This window comes from Tyto alba, unplaced genomic scaffold (genome assembly GCF_018691265.1).
Source record: "Tyto alba isolate M040663 unplaced genomic scaffold, T.alba_DEE_v4.0 Super-Scaffold_18, whole genome shotgun sequence".
NCBI lineage: Eukaryota > Metazoa > Chordata > Aves > Strigiformes > Tytonidae > Tyto > Tyto alba.
In genome coordinates this window covers 8,379,905-8,397,816 of record NW_024881280.1, presented here as the reverse complement: position 1 = coordinate 8,397,816, position 17,912 = coordinate 8,379,905, and the positions used below count along the sequence as shown (strand labels likewise).

At 39.9% G+C, this 17,912-nt stretch overlaps 1 protein-coding gene across 2 annotated transcripts in view; it reads left to right on the top strand.

The window, feature by feature from the left end:
• SPTBN5 (spectrin beta, non-erythrocytic 5) overlaps positions 1–17,912 on the top strand; it is a 97,827-nt gene that overhangs the window by 48,701 nt on the left and 31,214 nt on the right. For both annotated transcript variants that reach the window (XM_032990105.2, XM_032990104.2), the window contains 7 exons: positions 5,535–5,639; positions 6,626–6,811; positions 10,961–11,116; positions 11,724–11,915; positions 12,561–12,656; positions 15,423–15,541; positions 16,179–16,293. In XM_032990105.2, coding sequence (XP_032845996.2) covers positions 5,535–5,639; positions 6,626–6,811; positions 10,961–11,116; positions 11,724–11,915; positions 12,561–12,656; positions 15,423–15,541; positions 16,179–16,293 — 969 coding nt within the window. The remainder of the gene's footprint in view (positions 1–5,534; positions 5,640–6,625; positions 6,812–10,960; positions 11,117–11,723; positions 11,916–12,560; positions 12,657–15,422; positions 15,542–16,178; positions 16,294–17,912) is intronic.

Here is a 17,912-nt window from a genome sequence, read left to right as displayed (position 1 = left end):
TTTTTTTCTGTTTCACTGTTTTAATTTTCTTACTTGCCAAATTATGCTATATTTCTAAATGGTTAATTCCTGATTTTGTAACTTTTAAAAGTAATACTTGTTTTCAAAACCCAAAATATTTAAGTGTGCAGGAAAAAATCACTTTTTTTTTTTTTTTTTTCCCTTAGCAAAACAGAGACACCACCCTTTCCTGAGGGAAATGAAGGGAATTTAGTCTCCATAGCATCTCAAGTTTGGATATCTCGGCAGTGATACTATGGAGAATTTAAGAGGAATTTAGTCTGCCTTCAGACAAATGTTTCATAAGTAAATATTCTAATGATGATGATGTATGGGCATAGAATTCTGATCTAACACCTACTACTTACTTGATAGGGGTCGAGCTTCTGAATTTTGAAGAAGGAGGGGATAGGTGAGAGGAAGGGATCGTAGCAGTTATGGGAAAACAGACACTGACTTCTCTCTGTGTTATTCGCATATACACTTCCAATATCAGGTAATTGTATTATGTCGATGGGACAGGATGCAGTGGGAGAGGGGAAGGAAATTTTAAGTACATTTGACATTAGAATTTTACACCTAGATTGTGAGGTCAGAGGCCAATACAGCGATGTCAGTATGATAGAAAAGATGTATGTTTGCAGGTTTTTTTTATAAACAACTTCAGTGTGTTTTATTCCACTTATGGTTATAGTATGATACCTTGTTATAACTTTTACTGAAATGAAACCTAGTACAACATATTTGTGAACCATATATAATCATGATATTAAGCACATTTATTTACTCTACTAAAACAAATTTATTTTTTTGTTCCTTAATTCTCTTTTGTATTTACTTTTATCAGAAGTAAGTAAAATCAAACCTTATTGTTATCTATCTGGTCAGAGAGTTTGGACTTGATTACATGCTTTAAGTGGAGGCGTTTAAAACTCGAGTAATTCTGGCATTTAGCACATGCTTAGAACTGAAAGATTTTCAGTGGAGTTCCAGCAATCTCAGCAGCAAGCTAAGGGCAGGCAATGAGGGGCAAAATCTGTGGAGCTTGTTATACTCTGACAAGCAGAAGCAGGAGAAGAGGGTGGATTTGCAAAAATACTTAAAATAGTTTTTCTTCTAGAGAAATAAAGATGACACTTCTTGGAAGACAACTTTCTTTTGGGGCTGTGTCAGCTTCCAGTGTGTATAAATGTGTAGTTGTGGCATCCAGAGAGCATAGATATCCTAATGACTAAAATGTTTCATTCAGTATTTCTCCAAAAGCTAGAGCTGGGTGTGTACTGTCACATAAGTGTGCATATAGTACTATTTTATTTTAAATGAACATTTTAAATTTTGTTAATTGGACTTTGCATTTAGTTCTGCATTAATACATAAGAGGTTTTATAACAGTGTGGCTAAATTTGTGCAATGAGATCAGAAATAGTGAAAAAATCAAGTTAATTAGGGTTAAACCCTCTGTTTCTGTGCTTTGCATTGTTAATAACTTGGCTATTTGTTATATGCTCCATTTCAAATCTTAAAATGTGCCAAATCTGTTTTGTGGTTTTAAGTGACTTTGCAAGTCTTCACTTAAAAATGGGTCCATGCTATAGCAAGTGGTCAAGTCTTTGGTGTTTTCTGTGGCTGAGCATAAAATTCCTGATGATGGGCCATGATTCATAGCAGAAACAAACTTGAAAGAAAGTTTATACCTGTTGCGTGCTGTGGGAGGCCCTGGCAGGTTACCTGAGGAGAGCTATGCAGTGTTTTGTATTTGAAATCAACATGTCCCATTCAAAGCAGGCATTTGGGGACCTGTCTAAAAATATGCCAAAAAGTGATGTAATTGGCCACAGGCCAGCATTGTGCTGTGGGAGCCAGTTTCCATTCTGCTTTCAGATTCATATAACAAATGTGTAAATGAAAAAAATATTGCAGTTCTGAATCTAGCAATTGCTGTCATAAGATTTCTGTTTAAAAGACAAATGGAAAGTTTTTACCTCACCAGCTCTCCAAGTAGCACTGTTAGTGCTACTGGGGCTCTTTCTTCTAAGCGTATTGCCATCACCTCTCCTGTAATGTAAGCACCCAGTTTTCTTTTTGTGCACCAGTTTTCTTTCTCAATATTAAAACCTGGGTTCTCAAGAGCGTTTGCATGGGCTTCTACTCGGAGGACCTAGTCCAAAGCTTTCAGGAGTCAGGAAGACTTTTTCCCACTGCAGTGACAGCTGAAGGAATGGGGCTTTGAACACTCAGTGTTATTTGTGTATTTTCAGTGGGAGCAAGTCACTGAGCACTCCAGTGGCAGCTGCTTATGACTCACCATCCCACACCCCTGCTCTCAGATGTCTCTGTTATCTTTTTCCAAAGAAAGTAACCATCTTTACCAGTAGATGTCCCTTGCCTTTTTCTTCCACCACAGATATATGAGCAGGAGAACTAATAGCTGACCATTTCTTCAGGTCTCACAGAGTTTGCAGTTTCACAGCTAACAGTTACTAAATAAAGATCCTGGTGTGATATGTGGAAAATTATGGGAATTTTCTGTTTCCTCAGGTAAATATTTTTTGACCAAAAATGGTACATAATCCACCAAATGTGACAGAGAAGCTACCGTGCTTTTAAAGCAGTGTTTAAAACACCAAAATAGAGATGCAGTGTGTGGCTGTATGTTTGTGTACCCCAAAGAGAAGTGAGTTAGAGTCAGCTGATCACTTTTTATTTCAGTGTTAGTAACAGCAGTGTAAATATGGATGGTAATTATAAGTGGTTTAACAAAGTATTATAGTAGGCAGACCTGGAGCCTGCACATGTGGAGGTCTTCCTCCACAAGAGCGAATCCAAATACACTCAGAAAAAAAAAAAATCTGTCATAATTTCATACACTTGATAAGTAGGATAAATCAAAGGATTAAAGTTTTAATGACAGAATATCTGCCTTCTGGCGCGGGTTGTATTTAACATACAGAGGCATAACAGAGGCATTAATGTATTACTTTAAGCATCCTGGTGATTTATGGGACAGACTTATTAAAAATTTAGGTCTATTGTACAGTGGCCTTCCCCTCTTCTTGGCAGTGATTACTGTGTTGGGATTTATTCACCTTTTATTCTCATACTCAGCATGGATTAGTACAGAGCAGTTTGAGTATCTGGCCTGGGCATTATATTCTTCTGTGCATTTGCCTGTATATGCAAAATATTCCTCTCACTAACTCCCCAAATATGAACCAGAAAGTCAGGCCAAGTCTGGCTGCCAGTCCTCTTAGCCACAGCTGCCAAGGAGGGCTGAGTGGTGGCAGCAGTAACAAGGTCCATTGACCAGTTGGAGATCAAGGTGTCAAAGCGAGGTAATGACTGAAATCTGGGGTTTGTTGAGGGGGATCAGGGCAGGGCTCAGGCCCAGGGCTGGGGCCAGAGCTGAGCCTCAGAGGGACCCCCAGGTGAGAGCAGAGGGGCTGTCTAGGGGACAGTCAGGGCTGCCAGAGCCTGTTGGTGGACTCAGACCCTGACAAATAGGTGTGGGTTCCCCTGCACATCACCCATGCCTGGGAAACCTCTCCTTCAGAAGGTGCCCTGTGGGGTCAAGCAGTCACCCAATACTTCTGCACAGACAATGTACATCATTACTGGTTTTCTAAAGTAGCTGCCTAAACATATCTTTTCTCTCTTATAAAAAACACCCTGTAAGACTGCTATAGAACTGTAATATTTTGCAAAGCAAAAGAGATCGCTCTAGATGTTATTTTTCCTGTGCACATCTGTGGTTTTAAGGCACAGATTTACCTATGTTCTTTACAAGCCCTCTTCTGACACTATTAGTGGTTGTGTTGTTTCACTGATTATATCCTGTTTCTTTCCTGCCTCTTAATTCTTTCACACTATATCACTGATGTCAAATTCTTCTTCCATCTCTGCTAATTGCACTTCACCCACATAGAGTTACTGGTTGGAATTTCTTATCTTTATCCAAATACTTACAATACCATGAGCTCACGAAATGGATTATGCAGTGCTATGTCCTAGCAGATAAAAGCAGTACCTCGTAGCAGCATGAGCTCCTAGTCTGTCCTGTCATATTTATTCCACTGTGAACTTTGCCCACAGGTAGTTTTTGCTTATGTCCCACCAGAGCCTCTGATTGGGGTTTTTGTCCTGCTGTTGTCTCATCACTGAATAAGGGAAGAAATTGTGGGCAACTAAATCCACTGGAAAAGAGTAAATTCCTACTGGCCTGCAGAAAAGCCTATTTTTTTGTTAATAATAGATAACTCCATTGTTTTTTCTTACGCATTTGACAAAAATGAATGTAGCAGAATGCATGGGAGAAGTAATTGAGCAGCCAGCTTTCTTAACACCAGGAGTCAAGAAACACTGTGGTGCCTTAGAGAAGTTTACAGATTAGAAAAGGTCCTCACAGTGTTAAGAGCAAATAGTGCAGAGGTCAGTTTCCTTGAAACTGCATTTGTTATTTTAGACTAAGGTCTTTCTTCATCAGACACTGACAAAACAGACAGTAAATAAAATTAATACAGGCAAGCTGGGAAGATGGCCTGAAAAAAACAAAAAACAGATGTAATGCACTTGGTACAGGTGCAAGCTATGACATTTTTCAGGAATAATCAGCCACATAAATACAGGATGGGGACAAGTGGGTCTGATAGCAGTTCTTCTGAAAGGTTTCTGGAAGCTTATAGTGTATTGCAAGGTGAACTTGAGTTCATGGTGTCATGTAAAAGCACCATACACAGATACTTGCAGAAGATTACAGCTTGAAAGGCACACATAAGCTCTCTGCTGCCTTCCCTAGCTTCACTCTGGCAGCCTTATTGCTTATTGCCATTCATTGCATCAAGTATTAGGAACCCTGTTTCAAAATAAGTGGAAATGGAGAAAACCCAGAAGAGAGCAATAAGAATTATCAGAGTCAAGAAGACACTGGCTTTGTAGAATGATTGATCAGATCAGGGTAGTTTTAGCCTAGAGAAGATAGAAATCACAGTATGCAAAAAGCCTATAAGCATGTACAAGGATGAAGCAAATATAAAAGGAATTATTTCCTCAGTGTGGTGAATAGGGCAGTATGTAATGAGGTGAAGAGTTAGCAATGCATTTTCAGGCTAAATGTTTGGAAAATCTTGCTAATGGTAAAGGTAATGAAGCACTGGAATAAATTGCCCAGGGAGGCTGCAAAGTCTATTGGAAGTCTTCCAAGAAGGAATCACACAGACATCTGTCAGACATGACAGTGTTGATCTTGCTTTGGATTACAAGGATGGCTTAGACCTCTGGAATTCACTACCAGCCTTGTGACTTAGTGATTGCGATAACCAGTGATAAGTCACTTTCCTTAGCTGGATCTGTTAATGCTTCTCTTTCTTGCTCAAGACCATGGAGCTCTATTTATTTTCTAGTTTCAGTTGCCTTCTCTTCCTTTTTTTTTCCTCTCAAGTATACTCTCAACTGCAGAGTTAATACCTCTTCTCACATTTATGAACCGGGTTTGTGTGATAATTAATCCACTGAGAAAAAATACTAAACTTTTTTTATAGATTTATTTGAAAAGCAGTGACCTCGGAAGATCTGTAGATGAAGTAGAGCAACTGATAAGGAAACATGAGGCTTTTGAGAAGCTTCTGGCATCACAGGATGAGAAGGTACAAAAATCAACAACAAATATTCTATCAACCCACAAGCTAGAATGGTTTATTTTATTTTTTTTTTTTTAAATATGGCAACACATTATATTGCTGACAGGTGTGATATGCCTGATATTGTTGAACCAAGGAGAAAATGGGGAAGCTTAGTGAAATAAGAGGCAGAGCCATGGAGAACAAGTGTTAAACACTCCATGTCCAAGTCCTGCCTGTATTGTCTTGCAGTAGACAGGAAAACCTCTTAGTAAACTGAATAGTGGGATTTACAGAACAAATATTTAAAGCAGGCCATATTGTGTTATGGATATCAGAAGTTTCTGCTTTTATCATTAAAAGATCAGTGGCTTTTAAAGCAAGTAAAATATAGTAGGTCAGAGGGGATGACTTGTCTAATTATTTAAATATACATTTGGTATACAATGTCTGTACCAAATTGGCTAGCCTCTTTGCATCTTTGGAATAGATGCTGAATTGCTCACCCACATGTAAAGGAATCTGCCTGGCTGGTGGCCACTGCCATAATTCATCCCAGCTAGGGATAAACTCAAACCTGGGGCTATGCCTGGGTTCCCCAGAAGGAATGAGCTCCCAGAACCTGTGCCGGCTCCCTGCCAGACTGATTGCTCATGTTGAGAGCTACCTCCTAACACTTGGTTTCCACAAAGCAATAAAACCTGAGCACTCATGGGTGTCAGGCTTGCTCCATGGATCATTGCACTGGATGATCGATGTCACAGGGACTCTGGAGCTTCAGCTTTAGTTCATTTAAGTAGCCAGGGTGCACTACAGAGACCAATGACAAGGACATCATCAGTGTAACATAGTACAGGGTGAGGGTGGGGAGAATGCTGGTTAACTTGTCCCTGCTGTTCTTGGTTCATAGCAAAAAAAAGGGGGAACTTTTTGATATGGAAAGGAGCCTGGGTTTTGTTTCTTTCACACCACTTGGAAGCATAACAGTAATTTCAGATTTGTTGCCTCCTCAGATGATGTCTCTTCAAGAACAGGCAAGCAGGCTAGAAAAGGTTGGTGGACTGGAAGGGTTAAAGATCCAGCACAAACTGAATGCCATTTGTGAGAGGAAGCGGCAAATCAAGGATCTATGCCAGAGCAGGAGAGAGGAGCTGCAAACTGCCCTTCTTCTGGCACTTTTCTACCAGAACTTGGAAGAGGTAAGAGGATTTTAAGGTGGGATGGGTGTGGAAGACAGAGAAGCTGCCTACCTCTGTTGGATGAAGTGCTCGCCCTTGCCAGAGATTAGGTGGATTGATAATCTGCTGTGGTATGGCAACTCCTGCCACACACACACAAAGGGGTGCTCCAATGCCATTGCTGTTACTATACCATTGTTGTGGCATTGTGCCCATTACAGCTGCTTTACACATCAGGAGCTCTGCTAAAATAAAAATAGTAAAAGGAAAACAGTCAGCTACTGGTTTATGTTTCATTTGGTAGGAAAGAAAAGATACTTCAAATCAGGGTGAATGCAAAGTAGAAAGCATTATGTCGAGGGCTCCGAGCTTTACTGAAGGCCTTCAAAGCAGTGCTGTAACAGCATAGCTCTTCAGCTACTGTAGGCTGGTCTCTGCAGAATATGTTCATCTCTGTCTCCTGTTCTGGCCTTAGTCTTGTAACAGAGTAGCTCTGCTCCTGGAACTACTGCTGGAAAGACATACTAGGTCAGTCTTTCAAAGGGCAGCACAGTGTGTGTGACTGAAAAATGTGCTAGTATCCAGTGTGCTGGCATAAACAACAGCACACAGGCCCAGAGCGACATTTGCAAACACTCTTGCTGGTCTGGTATGCACCCCTTCTGCTGCTGCATCCCATGGATTATCCTCCATGGTTTACAGAAAAAACTGGAGGTGCTTGTCACCTTCCAGCTAATGAAAAATGTCCTGACACAGGTCCTGACACAGGTCAAATCATGATTGGCACCAAGGAGAATGAATGCCTGTAACACATCGGCTGCTGACAACCAAATTTATTTCTACCTCTACCCCACCCCCTTCCAGAATAATCAGACATGTAAATGCCCTCTTCTTTGACCACATGAGAGAGCCAGAGCTGCACACACTATTTTTTAAATTAAACTTTATCAGAAATTATTTACAAAACAAAATATTAACATGTATTATTTGGCTATACTTTTCCTACCACATGAACCAGTCTACCAGTAATGGCCAGTCCACCTCGTGGCCTAGCAGATGGGAGTGGATGAAGTGGACAGTGCATTGCACATTGCTAATATTTTTAAAAGAACGAAATACCTCTGATGGAAAGGTCACAGGACTGCCAACACCCTCTTTGATAGAGAAACTACCTCCTAGAGATACAATCAACTAATTAATAGAAAAACCTATGCATTTCTTCCCATATCTCTGTAATTGTCAAATCAGTTCTTGGGCTAGGGGATCCCTTCATTCTTGAATCAAACTATAGCAGAGGATCTGGCCCTGTATAATGAGGAACATTTCCCTTTTCTCATCCACTTTCTCCACAAAAATTCAGCCAAGAGTTCTACAGGGAGTTTTTATTCTCAAACTACCTGCTCATTTACATCACCCATCTAGATTCATTGCCTACCGCAGTGGAATGTGTGCCACAAAGGAATTTAAAAAGAAGAATCTTACAGTAATATCACTCTTCCTCTTTGTTGGATAAAATAGAATGTTTAATTTGATTTTAATGATGTTCTGGGTGTGTACAAGTTCATATATGAGAATAGTCCCCAAAGTGATGTTAAATTACAGAGATGAGTTTTGAGTATAGCTGTGAAATCAATGAGATCATTGCTTATTCTTACTTACTAGGACAGCAAGTCCCATAGCTCAGATCCCATTCCCCTGAAAACTCTCCCCCATGCAATCATCTTGAGTCATTTCTATTGATCAAACAGAATTTTTTATGTCGGCAGAAAATGGTGATTGCTGCCATTGTTAAGTCTCCTAGTCACTCTCTAGAAGCAATTACACAGAGCGCCACACACATCAGTACAAAGAAAACACAGTCTGTGATTACCGATGAGAGGATGGAGAGCTCAACATCATATGGTCTGCTTAGAATGCTAGCTGCTGCAGTTTGTACCCTTTTCAGGACATAGGGCGTTGTTTTTTCTGCACAAAACCTGCAATGACTAACTCAGGAGGTCATATGCAGATTGCAGAATAGGCCACACTCTCCTACAGTAGAAATAGGGTGCTTTTCTAGTCCTGAAGAAGTGAGACAGACTTATAGACTATCCTACTGTCACAGAGCCTGTACCTCAGTGTCAACATGGAAGGCAAATTAATAGGTTGCTAATTAGAAATTTGTGTATTTATTTTATTGCAGAGGAAAGATTATAAAATTTAAAGTTTTTTCTTCTAAAGCTGGTTCTGAGTTTTAATGCTAACTCTGAAACTTGCTCATCATGTTAGTGTCACTTAACTTCCTTCCTCTTTCACCCTCTGAACAAGAGAATAAAAACCACTTTATCTCAGAGGAGTAAGAGAGAAAATTAGTTGTTATCTCTAAATGTCTACAACAGGCACATCCCTTTATAAGCTTTACATATTTATGTTATTAAAAATCAGTGTAATTTACAAAAAGTTTGTGCTCTTGAGGTTACAATAACTGATATTTTGAAAATGTAGGTTTCTAAACTGATAGTGCCCACATTTTTTATGAGTCACTTAGAAATAAGAGTGGACCCACATGCCTTCACTGAGCATAACAGTTGTCTTCAACTAAATGAAAATTGTCCAGACAACCATAAGTCTTTCCATAGAAAGATCTCGGGACAACAGATCAGCCTTGTTTCACATCTGAATGTGGACATGGGAACAGAAGGATCTTTCACTCTCAGGAGCTGTCCTAAGTAAGCCTTCAAATAAACCAAGCCACTAAGATTTCAGATGTGATTTTTTTTTTTTAAATGGCTTTGTTCAGTCTATCACTAAGCCATTGCTTATTATTGAAAAGTAGGAGTGAAATTGCCCTTTCAGTGGCTATATACAGGGGATTAATTTGTTTCTCATCCTAACTGTACGGATGAGCCTCTCCCATACAAATGAGAAGTCAGTTAAGTGACATTAAAGTGTTAATGTGTGGCTGGGTAATGGGAGAAGGCCCTGGCTTGTGAGGAGGGTGTCAGAAATGAAAACAGCAGATGACAGTGTGCTCTCCGGGGGCAACCTTGACATAAGGCTCCTGTTTGAGTCTCTAACTGTGCTTTGGAGGGAACAGTTTCTGGAGACCATGCAGCTAGTGAAAGCTATTTCTGTTATTGTTTATAGAATTTTAGCAGCTGAAACAACACCTCAAATCATTAATTAACTGAGAAAATCCTCCAGTTGTCAAGTCTTGTGTGCATGTAGTACAGTTCCACAAGGACAGCCAAGATGCTTTGAAACTGATAAAGCTGGCTTCAATTTGCTGTTCTTCTGTTGTCAAAACATGAGGTTACTTCAGTGGTCGGAGGAAAACAGGATCAGTTACAACATATGTCAAGTGTTCAGTTCTCAGTGTTTTGATGGATAGAAAATATTTCCTTCAGTGCTAAGGGCTAATGTTTAGCAGATTTTAAAGAAAACTGTGGAAAACTCACTATCCTATTGTCCATTTTATTCTGAATGCATTTAAATCCCCTAAAAAATAATTTCATAAGAGAAACACATACCCCTTGCTTTGTTAGTCCTTGTGGTTCACATGCTTGCTTGAATCTGATGTTCCCAACTAGACAATTTTGAATTTTAGGAAGTGTAAAAGCAAACAGAGTTGTATTTGCTTTCAATTAATCTGTCTAGTGCTTGGCCCCATCAGTAAGGCTTTATTTGCTTTGCATTTTCCATTTAGGTCTTACAACATCGCTGACATTGGGAAATGTTAGTGCTGTTTTATAGGTGAGACAGCTTAACCCAGTTTACAGGCAGGTCAATGACAGAGATAGAAGATGAAAGTCAAGAGTCCTAAATCCAGGGTTCAACTGTCATAATCTCACTTTAAATATGTCTACCATGTCAAGGCTGCATATCTGCTCAAGGATGCTCTATATCTGATCTAGAAGATTGTATAATCTGCTTATGGTTTGTGATAAAATTTGGGATATTCAAGGAATTTTTCATTATTCTTGTAGTCAGATAAAAATTATTTTCATTCCTACCTGCTTTTATTTCCTATCAAGTAGAATGGTTCAGAAACTGGAGAGCCACCTTGGCTGTCAGTTCCCAGCACAATCTGCCTAGCCCGGGCATAGGCAGTTTCACAGAACAGTGACATGTCTTGGGAGCAGGCCCCAGGACAGCATGTCATGCTAACTCCAATGCCTCACGCTGCTGCAGGCAGAAGACTGGATCAGTGAGCGCATGCAGAAGCTAGAGGATCCTTCCATACAAGACCCCAGCAGTCTGCAGGACAAAATGAAGCTGCTGCAGAAACATCAAGTCTTTGAGGCAGAGATTCTAGCAAATGAAGAAATTATCACAGCTGTTAATAAGGTAACTCTTACTCTGCTAGTGTTTTTACAGGTTATTGCTGATTATCCAAAGAAGGACAGATAGATGGAATGAAAAGGAAGTGTGGCTTGTTCACTGCTTCTGTGTCAACTATCCTACTTGTGTAACAATATCCCAGTTGCTATGCCATGGAAATGTAATGCTGTTAATTTACAACAGAGAGATTTGTTAATTGTTCTGTCCAGGAAACTTCCATATCTCCTTATTGCCCAAATAGAAAGATATCACACTTCTTCCTTACCTGGGGTAATTACTCCTACAAAAGGTAAAAAGGATTTCATGCCCGATTTGTGAAGATTCTTGTTGAAACTGGGTGAATCACATAGCTGAAGGGCACAATCATCTGTAACACTTCTCTTGGTGCTTCCACTCCATGAATGTCATTCTTGGCAGGGAAATACTCAAATCCTGGTGTTCTTTATTCTCTTCAGACGTAAAAGCTTTCCAGCCGAGCAGTATCATTTGGGCGGTAATTCTTGTGCAGTCCAGGCTAGGAAAGTAAGAGTCCTTAGAAAGGTTATCTAAGATGGTAATCACATTAAAAATTAGTATCAACCTTCATTTCTAATTTCTTCTTCTGAATGTGAAGAAAGGAGAAGCCCTGTTATTGAAAGGCCACCCAAAATCAGGAGAGATCCGTCGCCAAGTTTGCATGCTTCAGGAACGTTGGGATAAGTTGAAGAGAGCTGTAGCTGCCCGTGGAAAGATGCTGGAGGACAGCCGGGACTTCCTAGAATTTCTCCAGAAGGTGGACCAGGTGGAAGCCTGGATCAGGGAAAAGGTAAATTGATTCTAGTATTTAACCCAAACAGCATCCTAGAGACTTGCTATTTAGCAGTGAACTTCTGATAAATGTGTCATCTTCCAGGATATTTTCTGAGTGGCTTTTGCCTGGAAGAATCATGACATGTTCTACAAACAATATGGAAGGAATAATTCAACAAATTTTAAAAATTTTCTGGAGTGTTTCCATGCCAGGATCAGTTGGACAATATTACTACATGTTCTCATGTAAAATGTGCACATAAAGAGATTGTGATTATTGATGGTTGTTTCATGTGTCTCTATCAAGACAGAGAAATGAAAGCAGACTAGAATGGAGGAGACTTGAAGCATTTGACGACTGGCACTCATGCTCACTGTGTATCAAATCTGAAAGTTTCTCTTCATAAGAGTGAAGGAAGAGACACTTGATCCACTAAGTTTTCATTCAGAGGTTTTTTCCATAATCTGTAATAGATTGGAGAGGGAGTTGGGATGAAGTCTCATAATTATCTAAAGATCAGAAGAGACTACTTCAGAAGCTGTAGGTCAAGTGATTTACAGGCACATCACAGAAATTACTGCATCAGCATAAGCACTGGGACGTGCTGTTTTCTTGTACCCTTTGCCTGAATGTATACCTGTCTGATGCTTATTTCCTCAGGAAGTCATGATTAATGTAGGTGATATGGGAAATGACTATGAACACTGCCTGCAGCTCATGAAAAAGCTGAATGAGTTCCGTGGAGCAACATCAGGGGTAAGAGGTGTTTTCCATGCACATTCCTTGTGTGGCTGGAAGGATCAGTTAATTTTTCAGCTCAGCAGTATATCCTTATAGCAAATACGGTTCCAGTACCCCAAGGAGGTGAAAGATCAGGGGAATAGGAAGCATTACCACTTCATAAGAAGCCATTAAAAAAGATAGACTTTTCCCTCATTGTGCCTTCTGCTTTGACGATGTCTAAACAGAGCTGTCAGGTGTTCACAACAACCTAAAATTTTGGTTTGCATTACATGACTGGAAAACTGGATGTGTGAGCCTGAATATGAGCAGAATTACAGATCGGTTTATACAGTCCATGAAGTCACATTGAGTTCCGCTCAAAAGTGGATTAAAAATGGTTGTTTCAGTCACGTTTGTTTGAATCTGAAAGTTGATATAGACTTTCCATGAACAAGCCCATAAAACAAAATTGACTGCTTTCTCCATTTCCTGCCTTTACTTCTCCCTTCCCTTCCTCCTGAGGAACAGTCAAGTTTCTCATATTCCTTCGTCCAAATGAAGCACATATTTTTGGGGGCCTTTGTTTATAACATATTGTTAGTCATGAATCATAACATTAATAATCAGACATTTAGTAAAACAGAGCAATGGTCTACACTTTGGATAGCAGCCATGTGACAAGACAGCTGTATAGTTCACCTTTCTGTGCTGAGATCTCTGACCCTCTTTTGTGGTGCTGAGTCACACCAGCTGCCTCTCTTGCCCCCAGTGAGACGTGCTAATCTGAGCACCAAAATTTGGGAATACTGGGAAACAGGACCTGCCACAATAAGGGCTTCCTTGTGATGTGCTTCAGCTTCCACTGTGAGAGCTATGAGGCCATACATCAAGGGGATGAATTTGCAGCAGCCTGTTGTTCTCACTGTTTGTATGAACTTCTATAGATGAGGACTAACAGGTCTGAGTGTCATGCCAGAAAGCTTACTGTGCTGATTTGCTAGTCTGGAAGCTGTGGGGAAGGGCTGGAAAGAGGTGTATTGGGACCTTGTGAGTGAGGCTTACGCTAATGTTCTTTCCTAATATTCTTTATCCTTCGTCGGTTATCTTCTTGACAATTCCTGTTATGGCAGCTTCCATCTTCTATTTCTTTGCCTAATAGCAGGAGGAGACGATCCTCTTCTATGCAAAGTAACAATATAGCTGTGCCTGACACCTGGGAGAAAACCTTGAGCTTCCCTTTCCAGAGCCTGGCAGAATTTCCTGTGACACTGCATTAGTACTGGATTGGGATAGAGAGACAAAATACTCAAACTTCAGCACCAGGGAATTAGTGAAGTGAAAAGACCTTCACTGGCCCTTCAGTCCTCACCACCTGAACTATTAGCTAAGAGATGGAGCAAGGGCTCTGCTACAGGTTGTACTAGCCAAAAGAAGGACGTTGAAGGAGGCAGAAACAACCCAGTGTCCCAATAAGCATAAGACTCTGAATAGAAAAGTCTTTCCATAAACTAAGGTAGATATGTGCCACAGAAAGCTCTTGGCCTTAGATACTATCAGCTTGTAGCTTGTAGCCACTGCTCCTGTACCACTCCTGCAGAAAAAGGCTGGGACAATGATACCCTCATAGCTGATGCTTAGTTATACAGCACTTCATAGGCTCATACAGACAGAAGCAGACCAGTCCTGGCATAGTGTGTGCATCCATTCAGTCTAGCTTTCCCCACTAGACAAATCTGAGATCAGCGTAGGGATCAATCATCCTGCATTGATGGCTGCCAGATTTTCTACTCATATTCTGTCACATTGTGCTGCTATTATTTCCCAGGAGAGGAAACTGCAAGGTTTCTGAAGAATATCTGGCTGTCTTACTGGTTTCTCATGTTTACTTTATGGCTGGGTGTAATAGTAACGCACATATGGAAGCATGCACGTTGGTATGGATTTAACACAAATAAAATAGAAATGGAGTCAATACTTCTATAAACAGTGTGCTGGCATCTTGCAGCTGTGCTTCCACTACACCAGTGATTAATGTCTCCCTCCTAAGCTTGTGATTTACTGGTCTTAGAAAAACAGAGAATATTTTTGAATCTTGGAGGAGTGTTAGGTGTTGGCCATCCATCATGCTCCAAAAGAACAATTATTCCACTATAGTCCAGATTATATGTGCAATGTGCAAATATTATGCTCTCTATGGTATGTACATGGGAAGCAAGTTGCCTTGAAGACTTAACATACCTTTTAAAAAGGAGTGATGTTGCTTTAGAAGAAATCACAATGGCATGTGTTGTCTGGGTTTCCCAAAGTGTATGGATTTTAAGCCTGTTGTCCACAGTACAGAAGGCACTTATAGACAGAAGCATATCTAGAAAAAACAGTGAGTAGGCCTAGGGGCCACAAGTTGCTGCCTGTTTGACAGAGGAACAATCTGCCACACACAAGCTGTTCCACAGCAGCCACCTATGTAACCTGTGTAACCAGCGACTACATCTATGTTTCTTCAACAAATGAGCCCCTGCTGGAATACTTAGTATTTCTAAATGAAGCTGTGAAGGTCCTTGTCTAGACCTAGATCATTGTTGCATGTTCTTTCTTGTAGTTTATTTCATTCTTTATTGCCTTTATTGTCTTCTCATCAGGAACTGCTAACACCATTAGTTGTAGTAGAGCAAATCCCGTGTGTCTGAAATGTTTGGTAGTGAGGTAAAACTCTTGCAGTTGTTGTTTTTCACATCTCAGTGGAAAACTCAGTCACGAGCATTTCAAACACATACCTTTGTTCCTTTTCCCACTTTACAGGAGACAACAGTGGATGATGCTCACATCAGGGCTATCAATGCCCTGGCCATGAAACTGGAGAGACAAAACAAGGAGGAAACAAAGACAATATATGAGCGCCGGAAGCAGCTCAATGAGAAGTGAGGATGCTTATAAAGCTTCTGTATAAAGCAAAAACAAGAAGGAAAGATTAGGTGTCTTGGGCTGGGATAAATGCAGGAATTGCAACATACATTTCTTCTTTAACATCATGACTACCAAACATCAGACGCTGGAGTTGCCTTTCAAGATTCTCAGAGCAGTTAGCCAGAAGGATTTCTAAACCATCAGGGCCAAAGTCATGTTTCTAGCCTTGGAGGCACATGTGCTCTTTCACAGCACTTTACACAGTAGATCCATGGAGCTAAGATACTCCCATCTGTTCACGTAGTTGTCCTAGTGAAGTGCATATTGATTTTTCCACTTCATAGCCCACTAGCTAAGAACCAAAAGCATGAAGATAGGCATTGTGAGGTTATTGAGAGTTTAAGGAAACTGGATCAGAACTTTTTAGGTTTTAAGCCCTATGCCATCCTGAAAACTTGGAATAAATATAATCAGATAGTCTTGTCAGTCTGATGCTTTATCCCTGTGATGTGTTCCCTATTGTGGGGAGTTTGGGATACATAAGGTAGATCAGAAATTCTGTTTTTTTACTTAGATCTGAGCATCATGAAACTCAGATGTGGAAATCTTCACTTCTGAAATACACCTCTAAAATATTCTTTTCAATAAAAGGTGGAACAGTTTCCATGGTAACCTGAATGCATACAGGAAGAAGTTAGAGGGAGCACTAGAGATTCATGCCTTAATCAGAGAAATTGATGACATCACAGAGAGAATTGCCGAGAAGGTGAGTTCTCAGATTTTGATTAATTCAAATGGGGAAATGTTCTAGTTTGCCAGCAGTGTTAAACCCAGGCATGCAGATTCCTAGAGAGTTACTGTGTATCCAGCAGTGACCTTTCCTGTGGATAGCTGTGGGTGTGTCAAATTTTTAGGAAGACTGAAATGTCATTAAATGCTTTGCAGATTACCAACTACAGGACATTCACAGTTTAAAAGGTACATTTTAAATGTATGGTGAGAAATTACAGATTAGAATTTCCAATAAAAGTGGATGCTGTCTTTACCTAATGAGAGGTTACAGAGAAGATGAAGCTAGACTTCTTGAAAGTTCATAGTGAAATGGTGAGAGTTATTTGGTACACATTGCAACAAAAGTTCCAATTAAGTGTCAAGTGAAAAAAAGCAGGAGAGTGATCAAGCACTGGAACAGATTACCTAGAGAGATTGTGGGTTCTCTTCCTTGGAAACATTCAAGTATCAGCTAGATCAGACCCAGAGCAATCTGATCTAAGGTGGCCCTGCTTTGGGCAGGGCTTGGACTAGATGATGTTCAGAGGTCCCTTCCAACCTAAATTATTCTGTGATTCTATGATTCTACTTAATGGTCTCCAGACAAATGGTATTGCCTATTAAATAGTACTTTTAGAACTGGGTGGCTAGTTACTATATTCAAAGCAGTCATCCATGGTTTCTTCCACAGTCAGTAGGAAGAAGCAGATACTTAGAGAGCTCAGTGCATCAGACCTAATTTAGATGTCCTCTCGAGAACGAGATAAATCATGCTCCAGCAGTGACTCTTTCCACTAACTGTAAGGAGAATTAGACAAGTAACTAAGCTGCAGTGTCTTTACATTTGTAGACATTTCCATGTGGTCTAGTAAATCCTTCCACAAGAAAGGAACACAGCAAGATGCAGTAAGTAGGATACAAATCTAAGAAGCTAAGGGACTGGTGTTTTGGTTTTGTTTTTTTTTTTCTGTTACTGAAACAGGTATGCATCTCATTCAGACAGTGCTGAGCCAAGCCAGTTCTGAATAGCAAAAGCCACTTAGCTGAGCTACCATAGAGCTTTTTCTGAATTATCTACATAGCTTGAACATAGCAACTTCTAGTGTTCCAAGTTCAAAGCTGTTTCATTCAACACTAGCTTGCATCTCTCCTGCTGTGCAATGCAGAGATGTTAAATATGAAACTTTGAAAAGTAGCATAAAAATCTTATTAATTGAGAAAATTGAGGTTAAAAATGACTATCCTGTATTATAATTTTGAGATTAATAAAAGAAAAAGGCTATATAAAGCCTAATTATTTCATTCACATAACCAATGATATTAATGTAACGATAAGTCAGTAGGCAGATACATAGTGGTATTACTTAAGGTTCCAAGGCTGTTGGTTTAAAATTTTTATAACTTTTACAAATTTATTTCTTCATTGTATGGAATTTCATTTCTGTCAGGATTCTGAGGGTCAATTTTATTTTCCATATTTTCATCAAACACACTTGAAAATTTCTGCGCTACAATTTAATAGGAAATATTTGGCTGTTTTTCATATATGGAAAAAAGAGAAAAGGAAGACTGAGAAATGCAGGGAAGCATTCCTGTCTTTGTTTTATATGTGAA